Genomic DNA, 25,352 nt, shown 5'->3' on the forward strand with positions numbered 1-25,352 from the left:
TAGAAAAGGATTCTACAAAGGTCATTCAGATTTTTTTGTTTTTTCTGGAGCACGTTCAAAAAAGCCTTCTCATTCTCACATTTGCCAGAGAAAAATATTTGATAATAAAATATTGATTATTGGAAATGTATGTACAATTGCAATGAACCACGTAAAGTAATAATACATAAGCCTCTTCAAAGATCTGTGAAGGGCCTTTACTATCTTTTAAGGACCAGAAGGAATTATGGTAGTGACTGCTATGATGAGTATCTGTCTGGAGCCATGGTGATTTGAGGGGCCAAAATGGGGATTTGGGGGCCAAATTACATCCTAAGAGGCTAAAGATTTCTTCATATTAGTAAACTAGGTCAAATCCTGTGGTGTGTAATTAACCATTCTACACATTTATTCTTAATTCAAGTTAATCCAAAATGTAAACTCTCCAACAGTTTTTTCAGACTCATCACTTTTCCCTGCGTTGCTGATAATGAGTGGTGTTTAACAAAAGCCAGTATGAACCAAGAGTTAATACCACAGTCAGTTTGATATATGTCATTTTCATTCATATAGGTCATCATAGTTTTGTAAATTAAATAGCCTGATTTATTATATACTTCATTTTGCTAGAATTTGACATTATCTTTCCTAAATGCTTTTTTTCAGAGGAACAGAATCTAACCAGCCTGATATGTCTGGAAATGCTTGGACTTATATTATTTTAAAACAATTTCTGTTGTAATCAGAAAAAGGATTACACAGTAGATAATGGCTTTTTATTTTGTAGTGTGGACATATGTAAATTAATGCTGTATTTACAGTATTGATTAATACATTATTTTCCATTAATTATTGTAGAACTGAACAACTCTACCAGGTCTTTTTTCCCTACGGAATATTTGAAATTAAAAGAAAATTTTCAAAAATCAAATTCTGCAAAATGGCCTCTACCAAGCTGCAAGACAGCCTTCAGAGTTTTTGAAGGTGAGTTTTTAAATTTTTCTGTAAACTTCAGTCAGTCTTTCATATAGTGTTTGCAAATAAGTCTCTAGCTAATACATGCCATAGGAAATCAGAGATGGATGATTATTAAAGTAGAGCTGGGTTAAATATTTCTGGGCGACTCAGACACAGTGCTTGCAATCTAGAGATAAACTGCAAATTGTGAAAATACTATTTGTGTGTGTTTCTTTTTATTTATTCTTAAATCTTTAGTTTTGTGGATGTTATCATGATAGCTCTGTTTCGTGTTTGGAAAAAACTCTGCATAGCCGAATAAAAAATTTGCTCTGGGAAACAGTTAATAATTCTGAGTGTTCTAGTTCTCAAAAAAAATCAGCATAATTTTTTTCTGAAAGAAATGATATGAAAAAGTTGGACTAATACAATATATGTATATTATTCTGTATTACATGTTTTTACAATTGCAATTTTTTGCATACAAAATGGAGAAAAGGCTGTGGATGTTTTACCTTTTTTTCCTCATTATATGAAGAAAGCTTAATCCTTTTGTTGGTTCTTCAACACTTAAATATTTTCTTGGTATTAACTGGTTAGTAACTGAAAAAGATTTAAGTTAGACTACTGAAATGTGAGACTCACTGTTTACCCACGTTTGCTTGGTTTCAGTCTATTAGTCTTTCTTCACCAGCCTTCCGTGCTTTTACTTGGTTACTTTCTGTAGTGCTGAGCCTTGTTAGCAGATACTCTTTTTCAAACAATATAGGAGGGCTCAGTTGCCACTTATGGTCACAGGCAAACCAGACAAGATTACTTATCTTGGGGAAGAAAAGATAAATAAATTTAATCCAACAGCAACCAAAACATAATGAACTTCAAAACATAACAGAAAACAACACAGAGTGGTACAATGATGAAGAGCACAGCCAGCCCTTTAAGACCACTGTCTCCCCACCCCTCCTCTCTTCCTGGGTTCAGAGCCCCAATCCCAGTGTCTTTATCTCTTCCCCCACTGAACGGCTCAGGGGGGCAGGAAACGGGGGTTTCAATCAGTCTGTTCCTGATGGCTCTTGCCACTTGTTTCTCCTTAAGGCAGATGGGCTCCTCCAGCACAGAGTCCCTCAGAGGCTGGGCAGCCCTGCATGGGCTGCTCTGATGTGCATTAATCCTGAGAGCTGCAGCTCCTCCTCACCTCCTGTGTGTGTGTCAACGGCGCGCAGGCTCTCCAGCACAGCCTGTGCCATGGCCATCTCCTCACACAGTCTCTCACCCATCCGGGCACACTCACCCGGAGTTGCTGGTGGCTCTCAGTCCTGCCATTACCCTCCATGGGTTGCAGGGGCATAGCTTGTATTCTCATCCCGGCTTTCAGAGGAGTCTCCAGTCCAGCACTCTTCCTTCCTCTCTCTATCTCTTGCTTATGGGGTCTGCACGGTCACCTCCATCTCGTCTTCCAGCTCAGATTTCCCTTCTTAAATAGTGATGGCAGAGGCACCAGATTGGCCTGGCTGAGCTGGAGGTGGGTCCACCTCAGAGCCAGGGGATGTTTCGAGAACTGCTTACTGGGACCAGCACTGCAGCCCCCCCCCTGTTATCAAGCAAAAAATGGTTCCACACAAACCTGTGGCAAAGTGTCACACAAGACCTTACTTTGATACTGAAAGTAATGAGGAGTGCACTTAGCTGTCATAAATGAACAGACCTGAAAAGTCTGAGGACTAGTAGATCATCTTTGGCACTAGAGAGGAAGCTGTTGGCAAGAAAAACAAAGATTTTTTTTTTTCTGTAACAGCAGTTAATGTAGAAGGGACACTGGTGCTGAGCTTATTGGTTTATAATAATGCATTACTTTATGTATGTTACATAATTCATAATTCACGGCTCTGATACTGTGTGTGCTACCTGAAAATTGGGCATGCTATTCCACAAAGGTAATTCAGAATGCTGGATTGACATGTGTCCAGAGAAAAGCACGAAAGTCCCACACCAAATGTGAATACAGTTAGATCTAGTTATTAGGAAACCCAAACCATGTAGCTGTCTGACATTTAGTCTTACTTAGTCTAGCATTGCCGCTATGCCTCTCTCTTCTGACTTCTTATTTGAATAAATGCTACTGCAGGGTTTGTGTCAGTTCCAAACACAAGTATATAATATTTTCCTCATTGACTGCTTTTTTGGGCTTACATCTGTATTGTGCTTGGCAGCATCTAAAGATCCATGTTTACTTTTCTTAACCTTGCTTCTATTTCCTGCCTCAGGGAACTCCCAGGGACTTCAAAAGCATAGAAGACTGAGAATACTGTCAGCAAATGGCTTCTAACACCATAATAGATACCTCCACAAATGCAAACCCCTTCACTGAGAACAGCAGGGGAAAAGAGGCTACTTAGAATAATTTTTGTTGAATTAGAACAATAACAGCTTAATAAAATGTTAGAATTGCAGGAGGCAAAATATGAACAATAGGAAGAACAGAGTGGGTACAGGAGTAGAGAGATGGGTGACAAAGGGTGTGATTACCATGCTCTAAAAGCAATGAAAACATGCAGGTTTGAATGTGAGAGTAATTACCTCTTTGTAAGATAATTCTGCATGGTCAAAGAAAAAATTCTATGGCCCTGTTAGAAGTGCAAATGCTCTTTCATTCAGATTGTATCCAAAGGTTCAGTGCTCACTGAAAATGTAGCAGCTCTTTTCAGACTTTATGTGATTACCAGTTTCCATATGACAAAACCTCTTCCAGAATATTATTTTAATACTCTGGATAAAAGCTGAACAGTGAACTACTCGCTTTACATGCTAGACCTGATAAAATCAGATCCCAGAATTAGATTTGGATGCAAGGAGAGAAAAATTACTGTTGAGAAGACTATATATAAGGTTTATCAGCTTTAACTAATTTAGACATTCTCAGCATTGTAGGACTGCTAGATAAAATAAATTTCTTTTTCCTTCTGCTTTTCCTTAACTGATTCACTGAGCAAAACAGATCAATATGTGAGTATACTCACTCAATATATGAGTATTCTTTCATATGAGAATTTCCACAAGGAATGTAAAATTATCTAACTAAAGAAAAAAAACAAACCCAAATATCTGTAACTTTTGAGTTTGTCTACAAAAAGCAAGAAACTGTAGCACTTCCATGTTTTCAGGGTAATGAAAAGTGCTCCGGAGTAGTTTGTCTTTATACTGTACTGTATTTTTTTACACCATTGTGTGATTCAAAGTCATTAATGGAATGCCTGTATATGTTTCGTAAACATTACATATGGCATTAACCTGTATATGTTACCCTTTGTTTGATCAAAGGTAGCTTAAAGATAAAATAGAAGTGCTATTCAGGAATGGAAACCAATCTTGTTTTACTATTCAGATTTTTACTGTGTGTGAAAGTTAACAAGCTAATTTTAAATATTCCTCCAAAACGTCATATGTTTTATATGAGATAAACAAAGATAATACATTAGTTACTGTTTTGAGCATTGTTAACTTTTTAAAAATGTAATTGCATAATACAAACGGCATCTCAAATAGTGTTTTCCTTAAGTAGATTTAAAAATAGATAGTGTAGTTTGACTATGATAGTTAAATAACCATGTGCTCAATTGGATCTGCTTATCATGTAATTTATAGTTTAGTAACATCCTAATGTAGCCTTTGCATGCCATTGAATTGGAGTTGCATTCTATAAACACTGCTTCATCACAGAAAGTTCACAAATTAAGAGTAAGTCTCTGAAGTTAATTTGAACCAGAAATGTGGGCTGAAGATGTAATAAAGTTCAATTAAATTGAAAATACAGTAATTTAACAGTGACTTTGATGTAGTCAAGTGCAAGAATTAAAAAAAAAACCAAACACAAGACTGAGACAGTTCATGCAGAGGGCCTAAAAGGGTTATTTTAAAAACTTTTATGTGAATCTGTGAAAGAAATGCATTGAAGAGACCAGAGATACAGGATGGAGTAGTCAAGGTAGTGATGGTAATGCTGTAAAAGGTTGCTGGCTGCCTGTATATAGAGAAAGACTGTAGATATGCCAGGAGATAAGTCTATAGCTAGCTGTTCAGAATGAGAGAGGATGATTGTGAAACCTTTGAATTACTGCCTTTGGTGGCTGTTTCAACTATTCCTTCGCTAATAGGAAATTCCTTCCAACTGTTTTTATGCTAGTGTTTTTATTTAAGTTATGATGATTAAATTGAAAGGGGGGGAAACCTATTTAGAAATAAAGTAATGCTTTTTACCTGTTTTTTCAAAGGCTTAAAAAGGCTTAGAAAAAAAAAATCCCCTGATGTTGCATACAATGAAATCTGTGCTAGTTCTTTACTGATCTCATCTGTTTAGTGACTTAATAAAACACTATTGATACTTGCATCAGCCAAGGATTGCAAGATACAGTATTTTCAATGCCTGCTAACACTGGTGGAAATTCCCATCACCTCAGTAGGTCACATAAATGGTGCACAATTTCCCACATATTTCTTTGAAAAGAAACATTGTGAAAATTTTTAATAATACCTGTTGATACATTTGAAAAATGTTGATACATTTTTCTGTCTATAAAATTGTGGTATACACTTAAAATCTAGTTTCTTGATTCAAGGTTCTTGTTGTGATTTCAGTTAGGTAGAGAGTAAAGGAAGGATGTTAACTGTTATAAAAATTTACAGATATAAAATTACCTCCACTACATTTTAAGTTTGTACTTCTCTGTTTAAAAAGAAGAAAAAAATGTTACTGGCTTTCAAGTTACTGATACTGTGATTTATGGAGAAGAGAAACAAGATAGGTGTTGCTGAAAATAAAAGGTGCAGCATTGATTTGAGCAATAAGAGTAATGCTGGACTATAAGAAGTCTCTCCGAATAATCCCTATTTTTCCCAGATTCTATTATTTTATCTTTCCTTACTGCATTTTTTTCTATCAACAGTTTTTAAGTTAATTGTTCCTTTGTGATACTACTCAATACTGCAGTTATGACACTATGCAATGCTTCTTCACCAGAAGGCATTCCTTTTTTAGCCAGGAACAATAAGATTCTTCAGTATAGCTTGTGGAATCACAAAAAGTTAATTTGCACGTAAGTATTTCTCACAAGATACATTTACAGTCAACAAATCTTCACAATAAGTGAATTTTCTGCCTCATAGAGACACACATTACTGGGAATTGTTGTCTTTGAGCATCTGTTGTGCTTATAGTACACTAAGACAGAAAAAAACAAGAATCCAAGCACTGCTGGTTGAGTATGTCTCAGATCAGCTGTACTGATGGCAACTTTGTCATTTTGCTGATTTTTCAGCACTTGGACTTTAACACTTAACACATTTTCCTGCCTCCTAGGTCCTTTCAGCTGTGATAGGTCATTGGTAAGAAACATAAGACTGATTTCTGGATTCCAAGATCCCACTTGGATTTTGTGGAACAGATGTGCTCTGACTAGCATCTACTTAGCAGAAGTAAATCTGTAGGGAAAAAAAACTTGAAGGGGAACTTTAGGGTACACAGGTGCCACCAAGATGTCTTAAGCTTCAGCTCTGTTAGCACTGCCACTGTCTGTCTCTGCTGTTTTGCCAACAGTGTTAGTAAAAAGCATTATCATGGCCTTGTTTATCTTTTAAGCTGTTTTTCAGAGGCTGCTCATTAGAGACTTCTTCAGAGCCACAGTCCCATTGGAAAAGATATTTCATAGCCTTTTTTGAGCTGTAAAGACTACATCCAGAGTTAGCCTGTGTAGGAGAGAATTATATCTCAGAATTATATCTACTCAGATGACTTTACTGTTTCATTAGTGCATTAAACGGAATCAAATTCTAGCTAATCTGTAGATGTCATCAGGATAACATGTTTCCATTCAACCTTCTTAATGTAAAACTACAGTGCCGTGAATATTCATAGCTATAATTATGCAACACTAAGACTTGTGATAGAATGACCATGCCAAAAAGCATACTGTATCCTTTCCCCATATATTTCTTGACTTGTCCCTGAATGGATATTAGATTGGCATCTGTAGTTCTGCTTAGGGAACCAACTGTCCATACCGACCAGTAAGACAAACTAAGAACATTTTAGACTTCTTACGCAACCACGACCCCACAACTGTACCAGAGTGACTCAAATGAACTTGTAAGAGAGTTAAATGTATTGTGCTTTTCATACTGCAGCATACAAATTCCAAAAGTCAAGAAGATTGTTTTCTGAAGATGCTTGAAAAAAATGTAGCTGTGTTCAAGATAAGAGGGAAAATCCATTCATCTATTAATAACTATTTAAAAGATGGAAATAAATTACTCATTTTTCTCACTGGAGGGACATTAGAACCTGGTTGCAGACGGGTATAGGGTACAGTTTGTACTGTCCAACATATTTGTTGCTAGAAACAGAGGTGATAAGATTTGCTTGCAGTACTGAAATATTCAGGATAATAAAAATGTTTTCATTTCATTGCAAAAGAATGTAGGAAACTGAAAGGGTACAAAGAAGATAAGTAAGAATGACAGTTTTAAATTATGACCTGATGAGGACTCTGTAAATAGGCAAGCATACTTCAGCCAAAATAAGATGACTAAATAGAGAGGATAATAGAGGCAATTAAGATCATGAGAGGCGTGGCAGAAGTGAATGGGCTGCTATTATTCACTGTTTCATAATAAAAGAACTACAAGACATTAAATAAAACTATCATTAGCCTAGAGCACTGGTTCAAGTAATGGCAGATTCTTGTAAGAAAAAAAGAGTAAAGTGTGTTGAACTCAAAAGACTCCACATTTGCCTGCTGAGATCGTTGAACTGCAAGGCCTTGGGAGCTGAGACCGAATACTGGGGATATGTTACTTGCCCTGTTCTTGTGGTCTTTCCTCCTCATTTAGCAATTTGTCATTATTTGATCTTGTCAGAGAAAGAATGGCAGGATAGGAAGATGTTTAATCTACTCTTTATATGCTTGTTTTTGTGAGATATTGTACAATTTTATGACAATGGTGTTTTCTGTTACAAATTTAATTTAGGCATTGTAAAAGGATTTTATGTATTTATCAAGTGAGATTAGAGAAATATTTATTATTTGCCCTCTAAAGTCAATTGAGAACAAACCATAATCCTAGTTAAATCACCATAGGTAAACTTTGAATTACTGTTTTTGAAGTCATGACCTTTCAACACAGAGTCTATTTGGATAACAGAGGCGATTAAGATCATGAGAGGCATGGCAGAAGTGAATGGGCTGCTATTATTTGGAGCATAAAATATTTCTTGATCTTAATTTTTTTATATTTTGTGCAAGATTTTGCTGAGACTAGTTCAGGTTATGACAATTTGTGAACAGATGTCTTCATCACTGGCAGGAATTAGCAAGTGTCTTTCTTTGCATTCAGTGGAAATGGGGAATGATTCTTGCCAGTTGTGCCAAATAAAGTAGCAAAAAGATAAATCCTAGCAACCTCCAGTGAAATTGGTTATGTTCCCACTTAGCTGTGAATTAGTTATGTTTCATAAAGGTTGTGTCAGACATTTCCCCAGAACATTGCCCTAATCCACTTAACACTGAAATGCACTGCATAAGAGAGCAGTTTCTACTGAAATAGCCCCTGAAGAATCTCAGCTTTGCAGTAAAAACATCTTACCTTGAAAGTTAAGTTTGCCTGATGTTCAGCCCTTTGATCCAAGGCTTCATAGAAATCCCATTTACTATAAGAGTAACAAAGAATTTTTCGCTGAGAATAGATTGTAGAAGTAACAGCTGGCTTCATCATAATCAATGAGATACTACAGAAGATAGCAGGACAAATACAGACATCATTTCTGCTACCTAACATGCTCATGACAGCTGTTTCATGTATCTGTATCAGTGACACAGGTAGATTCACACTGCTTCAAAATTTGGACATGAACATGAGTTCAGTTTATCCTAGAGCACTTACTGGGCAGAAAACTGCTATGATTTCTGAAGGAATATCTTACTTGCATGTCATAATTACAAATAGGCAACCCTTTTTTGAGGCAAGTCAGAGTTTTGGAAACCCTTAAAATTGAAAATAAAATCTGAAATTTGAGTGTGCTGGACAAAAGAGGAAGCATGAAAGCACTTGAGGTGACTTGTGGAAGTAATTGTCATGATTTTGCCCAGCCAGCAATGAAGCACCACGACAGTGCCCCCCATTCACCCCCACCCTTGTTAGGATGGCAGAGACCCCAGCAAGATCAGAGGAAAAATGATAACCAAGGATGTTGTGGATCGCTGCCAATTACAGTTCCAGGCAAAAGAGACTCCAGTACTCAACTTAAAGAGGAAAGTAGGAAAGTTTATTCTACTACCTACAAGAAACAACAGAACAAAAAGCAAAAAGGGAGTAGGATGATGAGAAAATTACTGCCAGCACTTTAACATCGCCCTCCTCCATCCCTCCTTTCTTCCAGCTCCCTGCTCTTGATGTCTTTACCTCCTTCCCCCCTCAACGGCTCAGGCAGGCAGGGAATGGAGGATGTGGTCAGTCTCTCACAGATGGGCTCTGACGCTTCTCTCTTCTCAGATGAGGACTCCTCGCATTCTTCCCCTGCTCTGATACAGGGTCCCTCTCCCAGGACACAGTCCTTAATGAACATCTCTGGCGTGGATTCTTCCCCACAGTTGCAACTCCTGGAGATACAGGACATGGGCTCTTCTGGGCATAATTTTAATGAGCTTCTTTGTTGTGTGTTCCTCCCCACAGTTACAGCTTCTGTGAATATGGGATCATTCCCATGGGACACAGCCTCCTCCAGCCATAGTCACTGTCCCTGATGCAGAGTCTTTAATGAAGTGCAAACAAACTTCAGCTTCACCAGTTCTCTCCACAGAATGCAGGGGAGTCTCTGCTCCACCACACTTCCTCCTCTCTTTCCTCACTGACCTTGGAGTCCACATGGTTGCTTCTCTCTCTCTTCCCAAAGAAGATGCAGAAGAAACAGGAAGAACCCTCCTATTCTCCTTCTTAAAAGGAGATTGAGGAGGCATCTAACTGGCTCAGCCCCAGAAGTGAGTGTGGCTCAGACCGGAGGAGAGTTTCAAGCAACTTCTTACAGAAGCCATCTTTACAGCCCTTTCCCCATTACCAGAAACAACTGTCATGTGAAACCATGACATTAATAAGCATGAAAAAGTGATCACATTTTTATTAGATTAGTAGCAAGAGATGAACAAAGAGCAGCATAAAGTCAGGAGACTTTTGATGATTAACTTAGCTGAGTAGATAAAGACAGATTTTTGGAATGTCATCAGGAAAAGTCAGAGAAAACTACCTTTATACAGTTAATGAAGGATTAGAGGAATGATTTTTTAACAGTTTGTAAACATACTTTTTTTAGTTTTAAGTAGCTTCCTTCTTGATAAACTTTGAAGTAACTTTTTTTTTGTGAAATTTTAGTTTTGTTTTGAATATATATGAAGGTAGATACACATAGCCTTGTCTTACAGAGTAGTCTGGGGAGGCCCTGGCATGCCCATTGTATATTCTCTCTAACCTTTGCTGTCAGACTGACCCAGTCTTAAGACAAGTAGAGCCAATTCATTACTTTACTTTCAATGAAAAAGTTTACTGTTCTCCAATGATCCACTAAAATTGGCGTAAGCCTTAAGCACTGAAAGGATTGTGGGCAACAGCATCTAACAAAACTGTAAAGTTTTTGTTAAATGATCTTTAGCATTAAATTACTTTTTAAACAAAATGTAGGAGTCATGCAAGTCAAGAAATAAACCTCTAAAGAGAATTGAGCAGTATGCCAAGTACCATTCTCATTAGAGAATTGCATTGATATGAGATCCTTTTTAATGCTATATTATACTTTTTCAGTTATCTTGATCTGTTATATTAAGCCCACCTATACAGATCAATAGCTTTTGCCTCTGCATATTTTGTATGGTAGCAATCCAAACAAATGGAGCCTGAAGGAATATAAGTAGTTAGGGGGGAGTTGTCAGGAAGAATGAAACTAGAGGGAAGTGATGCCAGTACAACAATATGATACAAAAGACTGATGACTCTTTTGATGATAATTTAGTAGGAGTTGCTGACAGCTGAAATACAATGTTTGATCAGCTGGGCAGATAACAAATGTAAAGGAAAACTAAACTTGCAATGTGGTTTTTAGAAGTGTTCAGTGATAAAAAGTTGGAACAACAGCAGAGAGTGTTAGTGAATAAAGATCTAGACGGTTGTAAAATGAGTAAGAGATTTAGTGAAGAGCCAGTGGAAGAGAAATGAAAAGCAGATGAAAGAAAAAAATTACAGAGTCAAAATATTCTGAATACATTTTATTTTTTTTTTTTTTAATATAGATTGTTAGTGCGTATGCCACAGAAAGTTAAATACTTGAGGGTGCTGTTTGAGATTCCCAAGTTTTCATTATCTGGACTGTCATTGCAAGGAAGGTGTCCACAAATGAAATTCAATGTTAAGACAGATTATCCATATGCAAATGTGACCAAAAGAGATTATAAATTTTCTTTTTAAAGACAAATGTATGAAAATTAAAGCTAGTTATGGTTTGGCCCTACTAGCACAGAAGCACCACGACACTCTCTCACTCGATGCCCCCACTCACCCCCACCCTTGTTAGGATGGCAGAGGCCCCAGCAAAATGGGAATGAAAAGATAACCAAGTTTGTTGTGGATTAAGACAAAGGCAGGGAGGGCTCGCTGCCAATTATGGTTCTGGGCAAAACAGACTCCAGTACTCGACTTAGAGAGGAAAGTAGGAAAGTTTATTCTACAAGAAACAGAATGGAATAAAAGCAAAAAGGGAGTAGGATGATGAGAAAATTACAACCAGCACTTTAAGATCTCCCTCCCCCATCCCTCCTTTCTTCCCGGGCCCAGCTCACTGCTTCTGATATCTCTGCCTCCTCCCCCCTCAACGGCTCAGGGGGGCAGGGAATGGGGGATGGGGGATGTGGTCAGTCTCTCACAGATGGGCTCTGCCACTTTTCTCTTCTCAGAGGAGGATGACTCCTTGCATTCTTCCACTGCTCCAATACAGGGTTCCTCCCCCGGGACACAATCCTTAATGAACTTCTCTGGTGTGGGTTGTTCCCAGCAGCTGCGGCTTCTGCCGATACAGAGTCCCTCACACGGGACACAGTCCTTAATGAACATCTCTGTCATGGATTCTTCCCCACAGTTGTAGTTTCTCCAGATACTCCCTTGGGATACTGCCTCTTCTGGGCATAATTTTAGTGAGCTGCTTTCTTGTGGGTTCCTCCCCACAGTTACAGCTTTTGTGAACATTGGGTCACTCCCTTGGGACATGGTCTCCTCTGGCTATAGTTTTAATGAAGAAAATCACTGCCCCTGGCTCCGGGTCTGTAGTGAAGTGATTGGGTCCCTCCCACAGGACATGGCCTCCTGTGTCTATAGTCACTATCCCTGGCACGGGACCTTTAATGAAGTGAGTCACTGCCTTTGGCTCAGGGTTCTTAGCAGAATGAGTTGCTGCCCCTGGTCTGGGGCCAGCTTTAGCAAAATGAGTCTCTGCCCCTGGTATGCGGTCATTATCAAAATGAGTCTCTACCGCTGATGCAGGATCTTTAAAGAAATGCAAACAAATTACTGCTTCACCAGTTCTCTCTGTAGAATGCAGGGGAGTCTCTGCTCCAGCACACCTCCTCCTCTCTTTCATCACTGACCTTGGAGTCAGCATGGTTGTTTCTCCCACTCTTCCTACTCCTTGCACCACCACCAGCTGGAGAAGAAGAAGGGACAGAAGAAGGAAGAAACAGGAAGAAGAAGGAGGAAGAAGCCCCCTCTTCCGGCTTCTTCTTAAAAAGTGATCATGGAGGCGTCTATTTGGCTCAGCCCCAGAAGTGGCTCTGGCTCAGAGCTGTGGAGAATTTCGAGCAGCTACTTACAGGACCCATCTTTACAGCCCCTTCCCCCTTACCAGAAAAGGCTGGCATGTCAAACCATGACACAACTGTAATGTCATCATTACACATGTAGAAAACTTTAAAGAATCACAGAATCACAGAATGGTGGGGTTAGGAAGTGATCCTTAGAGATCAACCAGTCCAACTCCCCTGCAGAAGCAGGTTCACCTAGATCAGGTCACACAGGAATGCATCCACGTGGATCTTGAAACCCTCCAGAGAAGGAGACTCCACACCCTCCCTGGGCAGCCTGTGCCAGGGCTCCCTCACCTAAACAGTAAAATAGTTTTTCCTTAAGTGGAATTTTTTTCTGTTCCGACTTCTTTCTGTTACCCATTGTCCCATCACTACATACAATACAAAAAGTGTTGCCCTATCCTCCTGACATGCCCCTTTTAAAAATATGTAAGTATTAATGAAATGCCCCCTCAATCTCCTCTTCTCCAGACTAAACAGCCCCAGTTCCCACAGCCTTTTCTCACATGAAAGGTGCTCCAGTCCCCTGATCGTCTTGGTGGCCCTGCGCTGGACTCTCTCCAGAAGTTCTCTGTCCCTCTTGAGCTGAGGAGCCCAGAACTGCACACAGGACTCCAGATGAGGCCTCACCAGGGCAGAGTAGAGGAGGAGAAGAACCTCATTTGACCTGCTGGCCACACTCTTCTTGATGCATCCCAGGATGCCATTGGCCTTCTTGGCCACGAGGGCACATTGCTGGCTCATGGTTAGTTTATTGTCAACCAGGACTCCCAGGTCTCTCTCTGCAGGGCTGCTCTTCAGCAGTTCGACCCCCAGCCTGTACTGGTGCATGGGGTTGTTCCTTCCCAGATACAGGACTCTGCACTTGTCCTTGTTGAACCTCATGAGGTTCCTCTCTGCCCAACTCTCAAGCTGGTCGAGATCCCGCTGAATGGCAGCACAGCCTTCTGGGGAATCAGCCAGTCCTCCCAGTTTGGAGTCATCAACCAACTTGTTGAGGTCACTTTGTCCCCTTGTCCAGGTCATTGATGTTGAACAGACTGGCCCCAGAACCAACCCCTCTGGATATGCATTCGAATTACAAGGATATGCATTCCAATTTCATCTGTATATTATTTTTATTTCATCACTCTTAATTGAATTTTGAAATAAAGTAGTTTTAAAGTAGACAAGTAGGCTTTGCTTAAATCATTTTTAAAAGCTGCTATATGATGTGTTGCCTAATTTGTACTTAATGTGTTGGGGTTTTAGGAAAGAAAGGAAAAGCAAACAAATAATTAACTTGGTTACTTAAAGAAAAGTCTATTTTCAGACTAATAAAATTCTGCCATGGCTTCCACAGTCAAATGATTTTGCACTGGGAAATGTGAGATTAATTACTCATGATTTAGTATGTGTCCCAGCATTTGAACTAGTCGGTTAGCTTGTATTTTTAAGTATTGATAATTATAGAATAATCACAGATGTTTGACAGAGTATGTTTTCTAACTTATTTGGTCCTCCCACAGTCCTCTTGCTTCTTGATTCACTTATTTCCAGGGAAAAGAACAGCCCAAGACAGAAAATACGAGTTATTCTAGTTTTGCTTGGAATTTATGAGAGCGACTGGGCACAGCGGTTGTTGGACAGTTCTCATAGAATTGCTAGATAGATTTCATATTTAATGAATTAGCAAAAGTGTTACTTATGCAAAATACTCTATATAAAATGTGTATGCATGCATTTAATGTGGCTTTATGAATTTTGTCGTTACTTTTTAAAGCTTTCATTTGTTTTCCTTTCCAGTAACATGATCCTTTGATAAGACATACTAGCTAGCTTTATGGTTTATGTTTTAATTGGTTAAAGCTGAATTATTAGTTTACAAAACAGCAAGAAGTTCACACATTTTTATTTGGTTATTTACTTCCTTCCTTTATTTGGTTGTTTACTTCCTTCCTTCCTTTGGTTATTTACTGCCTTCACACATTTTTATTTAGATATTTACTTAATATTCAGAATGCCATTGTTCATTTGTGGCAGGGGCACTATATTTATGTCTTAGAATTCAAACTGATCATAGGAACATGCAAAAAACTTCAATTAAATATAATCCTCACTGAAATCGAATGAGCTATGGTTGAATGAGCTATGGTTGACTGGAAAAAAAAAATCATCTTCATTTCCTATCCAGAGTAAAGCTGTCAGATCCATCTCTTTGTCAAGTGTAAAGTAACTTTGATTGAATGAAATTCACAGTATTTCACAGAGGAAGGAAATTTCAAATGAGAAGCTGCTGCTTCTCTGTCCTGAAGATCTGAGAGGTGTTAATTACAATAATTAAATAAACGCTGAATTCCACTACAGCTTTTTTTTGTGTTGATATGTAGTATAACCTTAAATCTTGGTCTTATTTTAGTTACATATCGCTGTAGAAAAATAAAAAATAGATAGCCATATTTATAATCTTGAAAATAAGATGGAAGGCTAGAGAGCTGTGAAATAAATATTTGTAACTGCTAAAATAACTTTTTGGTATTTGAAGGTTTTTCCCATTTGAATTGCTAAGTGATTTCTGCTTCATTTGTATACGTTCTTTTCATGGATACATATAGGATTGGTAAAGTTTTAAGAGTGTAAACACGATTCTTAGATTTAAGTGCCAATAGTTATGTTGATACTGATTGGCAAGAAGCGTTATTTGGCTGATGGTTGATTCTGTAGGACTGCAGGTTTTATAAGCTTTTCACTTGAACAGATGAAATGTGTGTCATTTAGTGACATTAGCACATTTTGGGATTTCTGCATAGATCTGTCTTTACCATTACATTCTTTTATTATGTCAAATCATAGAATCACATAATGGTTGGGGTTGGAAGGGACCTTTAGAGATCATCTAGTCCAACTCCCCCTGCAGAAGCAGGCCCACCTAGATCAGGTCGCATAGGAACATGTCCAGGCGGACAATTACCCCTTGTCCTGTTGCTAGATACAATAGAAGAAAGGGATGTCCCAGCCTCCTGACACTCACCATTTAGATATTTGTAAATATTAATAAGATTCCCCCTCAGTCTCCTCTTCTCCAGACTAAACAGCCCCAGTTCCCACAGCCTTTCCTTGTAAGGAAGATGTTCCAGTCCCCTGATCATCTTGGTGGCCCTGTGCTGTACTCTCTCCAGAAGTTCCCTGTCCCTCTTGAGCTGAGGAGCCCAGAACTCGACACAGGACTCCAGATGAGGCCTCACCAAGGCAGAGTAGAGGGAGAGAAGAACCTCCCTCTCTCTGCAGAGCTGCTCCCCAGCAGGTCAACCCCCAGCCTTTACTGCTGCTGTACTGCTGTTCCTTTCCAGATGCAGGACTCTGCATTTGTTGTTGTTGAACCTCATGAGATTCCTCTCTGCCCAACTCTCTCTGAACTGGGAGGACTCACTGATTCAGCAGAAGGCTGTGCTACCATTCAGCAGGATCTCAACCAGCTTGAGAGTTGGGGCTGTTTAATCTAGAGGAGACTGAGAGGGGATCTCATTGATATTTACAAGTATATAGATGGTGGATGTCAGGAGGTTGAGGCATCCCTTTTTTCTGTTGTATCTGGCAACAGGACAAGGGGTAATGGGATGAAACTGGAGCACAAAAAGTTCCATTTAAACATAAGAAAAACCTATTTTACTATTCAGGTGAGGGAGCCCTGGCACAGGCTGCCCAGGGAGGGTGTAGAGTCTACTTCCTTGGAGATCTTCAAAACCTACCTGGACCTGTTCCTATGCAACCTCATCTAGGTGGACCTGCTTCGACAGGGGGTTAGGATCTCTAAAGGTCCCTTTCAACCTCTACCATTCTATGATTCTATGAAAGGCTTCAGGGCATGGCTTTTTCAAGTCTTCACAGTAATCACAGTAATGCTTTTCTAGACTCTTTTGCAGACAACATTCTTTGACATCTTGAAAAGCAATTCTTGTGTATTCCGCACTAAATTACATGCTGCTGATTTGTTCATGTACAGAAGAAATCTGTATTGTACGCACAGGGAGTTCAGGACGTCACCTTTTATGCATGTACCAGTAACTGCTTACACACAATTTACTTTCTGGGACTCTTGCAAATTTCAACATTTAAACTAGAAGCCCTGCAGAAGTTCTATAGATAATAAAACAGGTGCCATAGTCAATATAAGAATAGTTTCAGATAAGGATTATGTACAGCTTAAGTACACTTTACATCCTGGTTTTGTAAAGCCCAACTGCTAGCAGAAAATAACACTTGGATTTTGGGGATGGAAAGGGAATGGAGAGATGTTTAAGCTACCATGTTAGTTTAGTCACATAGGGATTTAATCTGATGGCAACCAGTGAGAGTTCATTGGTGAAATCAGAAGGGCAAGAGCAGAGAAATATTCAAAAAGAGCAAAGAGAAAGGGAGAGGAAGGTAGGAATAGGATAGCAAGAGAGGTTTGGAAAAGTAATTGGACATTGTCTTGAGAAAGACCATGAAAAGTGATGGTAGAAGTTTTAGTATATGATAGAATCACAGAATAGTTTGTGTTGGAAGTGACCTTAAAGTTCATCTAGTTTCAACCCCCTGCCATGGGCAGGGACAGTTTTCATTAGACCACGTTGCTCAAAGCCATATCCAGCCTGGCCTTAGGAAAGCTGGATGTTCCGGTGTACATCCTGAGGCAAGACGAGTTTGGAATTTGAGGGCTGTCTAAATAAACAGAAGATTTTGACTTCCAAGACAGTTGGTGTTTGGAGCTGAAACATCTGAAAAAAAGCACAGAATACTGGGAAATTTTGTCCCAGTACTCCATGCTGTCATCAGGTCTGCAGATGACTACAGTTGGTAGACTGAATGTCAGGGCTACTATTCAGAGGAGTAAAGACAGGCTGGAGAAATGGGCTAAAGCAGTAAGGGAGGTGCTTCCACAAATAAAATCCCTTTCAGCAGGGCACATAAGAAGAAAACCAAACAAAGGTACAAGGTGGAAAGTATGATGTTAGAAAGCACCTAGCAAACTATATTGGATTGGTGTTGGAATTCTGCAGCATTCATATGTAATTTGGAGACATGATACATACCCAGTGGATAAGGTTTGTTGGTGATACTAAGTTACTCAGTTCAGTGATGATAGTAAATATGAACTTGACAGCTAACGGTTCTCTTGATCATCAGCAGCCTCAAGGAGGCTACAGAATGCACTCTCATCAGGTCTGCAGAGGACAGCAAATTGCAGAACAGGTTGATAGACTAAGAAGGCACTGAAATGAACCTTGTGAAACTGAACAAAGACAAATGCTGAGTCGTGCAACCTGTGAAAGAAGACCCCCTGGCAATGAGACAGATTGTGCACTGACAGCCTGGGGAGTAGCTCTCTGGAAACCAGAACCATGGCATCCTGATAAAAAGCAAGCTGCACATGAGCTTCCTGTGTGTGTGCGCCCTGGCAGAAAAGAATCATAGAACGGTAGGGTTGGAAGGGACCTTTAGAGATTATCTAGTCCAACTCCCCTGCAGAAGCAGGTCAGCCTAGATCAGATCGCACAGGAATATGTCCACCTCTATGAACAGGAGCATGATGTATGAACAACAGTAAATGAGGGAAGTTTTTATCCTTCTCTATTCGGTAAACACATCTGAAATACTGCAATTTTGCCAATCAGCCTCCCCACACATCCCCAAACTGCCCACCTCCAATACAGGAAAGACATCAGTAAATTGCAGAAGGTGTAGCAGAGGGACATCAGGATGCTCAGGGCCTGGAGACCCCGACCTGTGAGGAGAAGCAGAGGAACTGGTTTGCTCAGACTGGAGTAGGGTAGGATTTAGGGAAGATCTCCAGGCAGCTTTACCATACCTACAAGGCCATCGAGAGTACAGACAGCTGTTAACAGTGGTGCATAGCAGGAGGATGGGTGATAATGGATATGAGAGGCTCAAACTGCAAGTAAGAAAAACACTTGCACTGTGAGGATAGTCAAGCAATGCAGCGGTTGCCCACAGAGGCTATGTAATCTGTAATATTCACCAAGATGAGCTGCAAATTAGTGATTGCTACTTAAGAAAAGAGATCTGAGTAATACTGTGATTACTTTTCTGAAAACATTCAAATCACAGCCATTGTCCAAAGGTAAGCAGGAATTATTAGGATCATAACAAAATGGAAAACATTATGTCATCTAGATTTGTGGTGATTCCACAACCCTAATTTTGCATACAATTTTAGGTTACATCATCTCAAAGAATGATAAAGCAGGGTGAAGTATAATGTGGAAAGAATGATCTGAAGTGTGCAAGCTTTTCAGCACAAAGAAATTTAATAATTTTTTTTGCTTGGAAAGGATATTACAGGAGACAGATACAGGAGGTCTGTAAAATGATGAATGTGATAAAAAGGTTTTAGGAAAGGTTGCTGTCTCTCAGACACATTCTTGCATTAGCATTTGTATCAGCCATAACAGATAAGACAAAACAATTGGAGGTGAGGGCCAGATATCCACATTTGAGAGAATGGGGGCAGCTAACTTCTAGTCCCAAGGGCTGAATGTGCAGTGGTTGAAACACATTGCTGAACATGTGAGAGCTCTTGGAGCTCCTCTTCTGGTTTAGTTTCACCAGAAAAAAATGTGAATTTGTTTGTTCTAAGACTGCTTCTCTGAGGAACACAAAGCACAGTTGGTGGAGGCAATATGTGATCTAGTTCAAATGTACACACAGACACATGTAAGGAAATAAAATCCTATCCATGCCATCTTAACACATTGTGTTGGGCACAGCTTCCAGACCACTTTCTAAGATGCTGGTTGCTGCAGGCGCATATATGGGAAGATGTCAGTCTGGACTTGCCTTTTTTCTTACAATCTTTCAGTACTTCTATCTACGTACCTCAGCTCATAATCAGGAAGAAGAGTCAGCATCAAAATGACTGTGGTACATCTGATTACAGGTGTTCTTAGGTAATTCGATTTTGCATGAGCACTTATAATGTAAATGGTTATTATAGCACACATATTATTCATATGGGCACATTTTTAGAGTAAAATTTTACATCTCATGTCTTATATTCTGTAGTCATAGCAAAATGAGGTCAGGCAATTTATAAAATTAGGAGCATATTTTAAATTGTTTCTAGTCTTACTTTGGAGCATTGCTAGTACCTCAACAGGAGACTGCAAAAACTGTGACAGGGATACATGCAACAGATGTGGCTACTGATGCTCTGGTGAAAATCTTTTTTTGATTTCCATGCCTTGGTGGGTATAAAGTGTGATTTGCACACAACATTGTTTTTGTTATCTAATAACAAGTTACCGCTAACAGTCTACCAGATTCTGCTGGCACTGTGCATGCATTTTCATGTGATCTGACTGGAAGTTCTTTTTCAGAGCATATCTACACAGGCACATACAAAAAAGCTAAATAACAAATACATATCTATATAGAAATTATTTAGAGACTGTACTCCTCAAATAGGTTATTATTTCTTTTTTTAAAAGGAGCAGATACATTAGAAGTGATTTGAAACTCCCTCAGCTCTTCTGTTTTGTAATTCAGACCCCTACTCTATCCTGCTGCAGGGTTTTTGAGGAACTCTACAGCTCTCAGTTTTTATCTACCAGATATCCAATGCAGGGACAAGGCTTGTTTCCACTCTAGCTGTAGAGACAGACGTCTGAAGATATTTTTCATGTCAGAATTTATACTAAAGGCACTAGTCATAGTATGTATCATAGAGTCTGCAGTAACCTTTGTGTATGATCATTCAGAGTTTCTGAATCTGACCCTTGATTTCAGTCCTGTACATGAGTTTATTTGGTAATTTACTTCAGGGGAAAGAAACAGTTCTTGTTCATTGTTAGTCTCTGTTAAGTCCTAGTATTCAGTTTACACAATAGTTACACTGTTGACATCTTCATCTGAAGCTTAATCAATTTATAGATGATAAAAAGGATGCTATTTCAGCAACACATTTGAAGTCTATGCCATATAACTGGCTGTCAGTTCTCAATAGTTTTATGCATGCTCAGGGAAGGCACAGAGATTACACATGTTGTATAGTAAGCAGTTCTTGATTGTTAACATATCATTGTATACAACATCAACTGCTTTTCAGTGGTTTTCTGTGGGAAGAGCAATTAGAGAATAGCCAATTTCTTATGCTGAAAGTGCTGCTCTTGAATGTAGAATCATTACATTACAGATTCTAATCTGTGATAAACTTAATGCAGATTTCCTTAAGGTGAATTGCACAGACATATATATCAAAGAGAGTATTTTTCCAAATCCTCTAGAAGGCAAGGACTACTAAGTCAAAATTACTGTAGTGACATCTTTGCATTATTCAATGATTATCCCTGTTGATCCGAAGTCAGCTATTTGTATAGAAACTAAGTATTTGCATAGAAATTAAGTATAGAAATAAATAAAAAGAAAGCACAGGTAGCAGTCTTGACTAAGACCCTCCAGAGAGGATAATGTACACGAAAATTCATGTGTTAAAGGCAAAGTGAACGATATAGCAATGTTAGTGATAAAATGTAACGCTATTTGCAAGTTAAATTTTAAAAGTAGAACATAACAGCATACATACAGGTTTCTATTTGACAATTAAGTTTTTAAGGTATTATAAAAGCAATAACAAAAAATACAGACTTGAAATTGAGGCAAGTTGTTAAATGAGAATTTTTCAAGTAAATTATTTCTTGGCAAAAAGACGTTTAAAGATGACTAACATTTTTCAGGATTTCACTACTGATTTAGTAGGTTTATTTTTAGTAACCAGATACTGATAAAAATTAAAATTATTTTAATTAGCATAAACTGAAGGACATAACATAACCCATAAGGAGGTGCATGGTGCATACCATACTTTAAACAAATCTTCAGCATCTTTATGCAGATGTTTAGCTCATGCACTTTTATAAAATATGATTATCTAAAACTGTAAATTAAAACTCTGGGATTCTTAATTATTTTTAGAGTCAATATAGCGTATTTAGCTGTAAGTCAAATCTTAGCCCACTTGAATTCACTGAAAACCATCCTAAACCATCATCACTCTCTTAACTAGCATGAAGATTTCATGTTTACTTGCCAAAAGAAGATAAATAATGTTAGAGATTCTGGTGTATATAGTTCTAGAAACTTAATATCTGGAAATAACAAACTGATCCAAATTGTCATTAAGACAAAATTATTAAACAAAGAAAACAAAGGAAAAATAGGAAATGCAATGACTGCATGATGTCTAACCATAAGTGGTTCACCAAAGGAAGAATTCCTGTGTTTTAGTAGTCTAGTGAACTTTCTAAATAAAGCAGTTATTAAACAAATACAGGAGGACCATTTTACTTTTGTAGTTTGGAGTCAAAAGATCTTTGATGAAGTACCTTAAAAGAATCTCAAGGAGAGAAAACCCTTTTCTTTGGAAAAAAGCAGAGAAACAATTGTGCTGTAAAAGCTCTGGGAAAAATTCAGAAAAAAAAGAAATACAAAGAAACAGTCCATATGCACCACTGAAAAGAAAAATTATTGAGATTCAAGCAAAGTTCTGTATTAGGATGCTTTTAAAAAATATGTTTGATCAATTCCGTCAAATAAGGTCTGAGAATGTTAAAATGAAAATTACAGGCTTATGAATACCAATTATACACAATTATTTACGTTAGTCATAAACAGGAGACTGAGTAACTTCAAGGAGGCTTAAATAAGCTGGACAGTAGTAGATTAAAACAGAGAAACACAGACTGAGGCACACTTGTGTGCAGTGGTGCACACTAAAGGTGACATTTCCTGCCTGCCTTGAGACTTCAAAAGCCATGATGTCAGTGTGGAGGAGAAGAGTCTGGGCAGCTCAGCAAAGACCTGTTTTCAGAAAAAAAGGAATGCTTCACAAAGATTAAGAGTTACCGGAAAATGCAATGGAAATCCAGACCAGTACAACTGCAGTCCCTCCTTATACTTCATTAGATGGGACAGATCTTCTGGCTTTGCCATGCAGCTCCCAGCCTTTCTCCTGTGCTACAACTTGCAGTCTCACACAGCTGCGTGGACAGTTTAACCTCATATCTTGATGTATGCATGAACTGTGCTCCGGTAGTAGCTCTTTTACTAGGTAGTCAAGGAAAGAACAAAGAGGAAGAATCTTTTGTCAAGACACCACACTAAGGTCGTTCTTGGAGTCACAGAATTTTAATTCCACTTGAAAGGCTTTGTTTGCATCTCCCTGTATATTTTTAAGGCATTACCAGCATACAAAAAGTAATTTACAAGTTCAACTTTAACGTAGGATGTATCATATAGAGACAGAATACTGAATCAGTCAGGATTCATTTAGAACAGTGTTGAAAAATAGAATTCAAATGTATTTGCACTGTTCAGTTGTGTGTGTGCACATAAGGATGTGCCTCAATTACTGAAGAGTTCAGATGAGTAGTAGTAGGGAATCCAGAAATTAATTACTCGAGAGATTAATTACATTATATGGAGCCTTTCGCTTCTGTATTACCAGATGAAATTCAGTTGAAAGAAGGTACCAGAAGAAAGTTATTCGTAGGTCTAGATAGCATAAGCAGATAGCATTACTAAATACAGAAGAGAGTTCCAAATTCATATAAATGTACTGTTCTCCAGACATGGAAGACAGAGTTAGTTTTTTAATCTTTCAAAATCAAGTCCACAGAGAACTGCTTGTCCAACAAAGTGAGGAAACTTAGCAGTGAGGTGTGAGATTTCCTGCTTCCATTTGTCTTGTAAATAACTGGGGAAAGGAGGGATCTGTTTTTACACAAACCATTTGCTTTTATAGATTTTTATCACCTAGTCCGTTTTTTGGCAGGTTTTCAAAGACGCTCAGGTACGGTAACAAGGAGGCATTTTCCACATGCTGCTCACAGGATGGACTACATGGACTTTGAGGATGACAGCCGTGGATGGCGGTTTGATATGGACATGGTGATAATCTACATTTATTCAGTCAACTGGGTAATAGGATTTATTGTGTTCTGTTTTCTTTGTTATTTCTTTTTCCCTTTTTAGTCTGTAGTAAACAAAGGTGAGGAAAACAGCAGTCATGCGAACCATAATAACTTGAATAGGAGAAAAAACGAAGACAGAAAAATGTTTGTTTGATATTGCATTTTTATCATTCAGAATTGTAACAGGCTACATCAAGCATGCTGTGAGGTTGTTTGATACTTCTGCTATGTGTGATAAAGTACTTGAATTTCGTTCAAAAAGTAACGTGAAATCCAAGTCGTGCTTCATTCAGTAGGAGTTTTGCTTTGATTTTGGTGGGAACAGGATTTTCCCGATAGATCATTAGAAAATAATTATTCTGTAGAAATATAAAATATTGTTTGTTCTTAGAGTAGTTCTTTGTACAACAGAATGTGATTCATCAGTTTTGAGGTTCAGCTCTGTGTTGACACACTTCTCTCAGTCATTTGTGCTTCAATTCCTGATATGTAAAAGCAATAAAGATGCTTCCCATTTATAGTCGGATAATTTTGGGAAAAGGAGATTATAAGCACTGCATTGCTGCACCATGCTTTATGTAGACTTTCATCAGCACTGTTTCAATGGTATAATCCAAATCCTGGAAAATTTTGAGAGTTGATAGACTTGTCCATATTCTGCTGTGGAGATGTGTTGTATACAGTGTCTGAAATTTCGAGTCTATTAACCAAAAAGATAAATGATACTGCACACACAGTGTGCTGATAGTTTATGTTCTCAGCAAATAGCAATCAGAAGGAACCATCTAACAGCCCCAGGTTCTGCACATTCCTAAAGGGACCATTTACTCTCAAGTGTGGGCTTACCATGACTCTGTGTGGGAGATCATGTAAGAGGACACAGTATTTATTTGCACCTTTCATATGAAGCAATTCTAAAGCACTTTACAGTTATTCTATATATAGATTGCTGAGTTACAGCACCAAACTGCAGCTAGTTCAGCAATCATTCCATACTTGCTGCTTTACAAAGTACTTGACAGTGAAAGTAGAAGAGCATCTGTTAAATTATAAAAGGAATATTAGAAATTATTGCAGGAGGGAGGTGCTGAGGAATGGTAGAAGGTAGTTCAAAAGCTTGCTTTTCAGGAAGTACAAGACAAAGCATGGCCCTGCAAAGTGCACTGTGGTTTGATCTAGAAGAGTATGTGAGTATATGTATGTAGTCCCTCTGGTATCAGGATTTGTGTGGGAGACCTGTGGTTTTTCAGTAGGTGGTGTACTCCCCTGTGCTCACAGAGAGCAAGGAGAAATGTGTTGTGGAAGGTGCCATCTGCCAATTGTGATGGAATGGAATGAATTCAGGAGGTTTTATTAAGCATGTGTGTGTGCTTCTTTACTGGAGCAGGGCCAGGATGGTCAGTCTCTTACAAGCTATACAATGATCAGGATCAGAAACTTTCACTTAATCTGAAAAACAGCAGTAAATCAGTTACTAATATTTAGGGGTTTTACAGGCTGCGTAAAATAATCTCTTTGAGTATATGTGTGTAGAGTTTAACATTACAAGTCTTAGCTACACTAATTGGACTAAATAATT

At 38.6% G+C, this 25,352-nt stretch overlaps 1 protein-coding gene across 1 annotated transcript in view; it reads left to right on the forward strand.

The window, feature by feature from the left end:
* Positions 1–23,834, forward strand: part of RNF180 (ring finger protein 180) — a 78,752-nt gene extending 54,918 nt beyond the window's left edge. Inside the window, exons 7-8 of the mRNA XM_062019175.1 lie at positions 838–963; positions 23,635–23,834. Coding sequence (XP_061875159.1) covers positions 838–963; positions 23,635–23,834 — 326 coding nt within the window. The remainder of the gene's footprint in view (positions 1–837; positions 964–23,634) is intronic.
* The last annotated feature ends 1,518 nt before the right edge of the window (positions 23,835–25,352 follow it).

Source organism: Colius striatus, chromosome Z (assembly GCF_028858725.1).
Source record: "Colius striatus isolate bColStr4 chromosome Z, bColStr4.1.hap1, whole genome shotgun sequence".
Classification (NCBI taxonomy): Eukaryota; Metazoa; Chordata; class Aves; order Coliiformes; family Coliidae; genus Colius; species Colius striatus.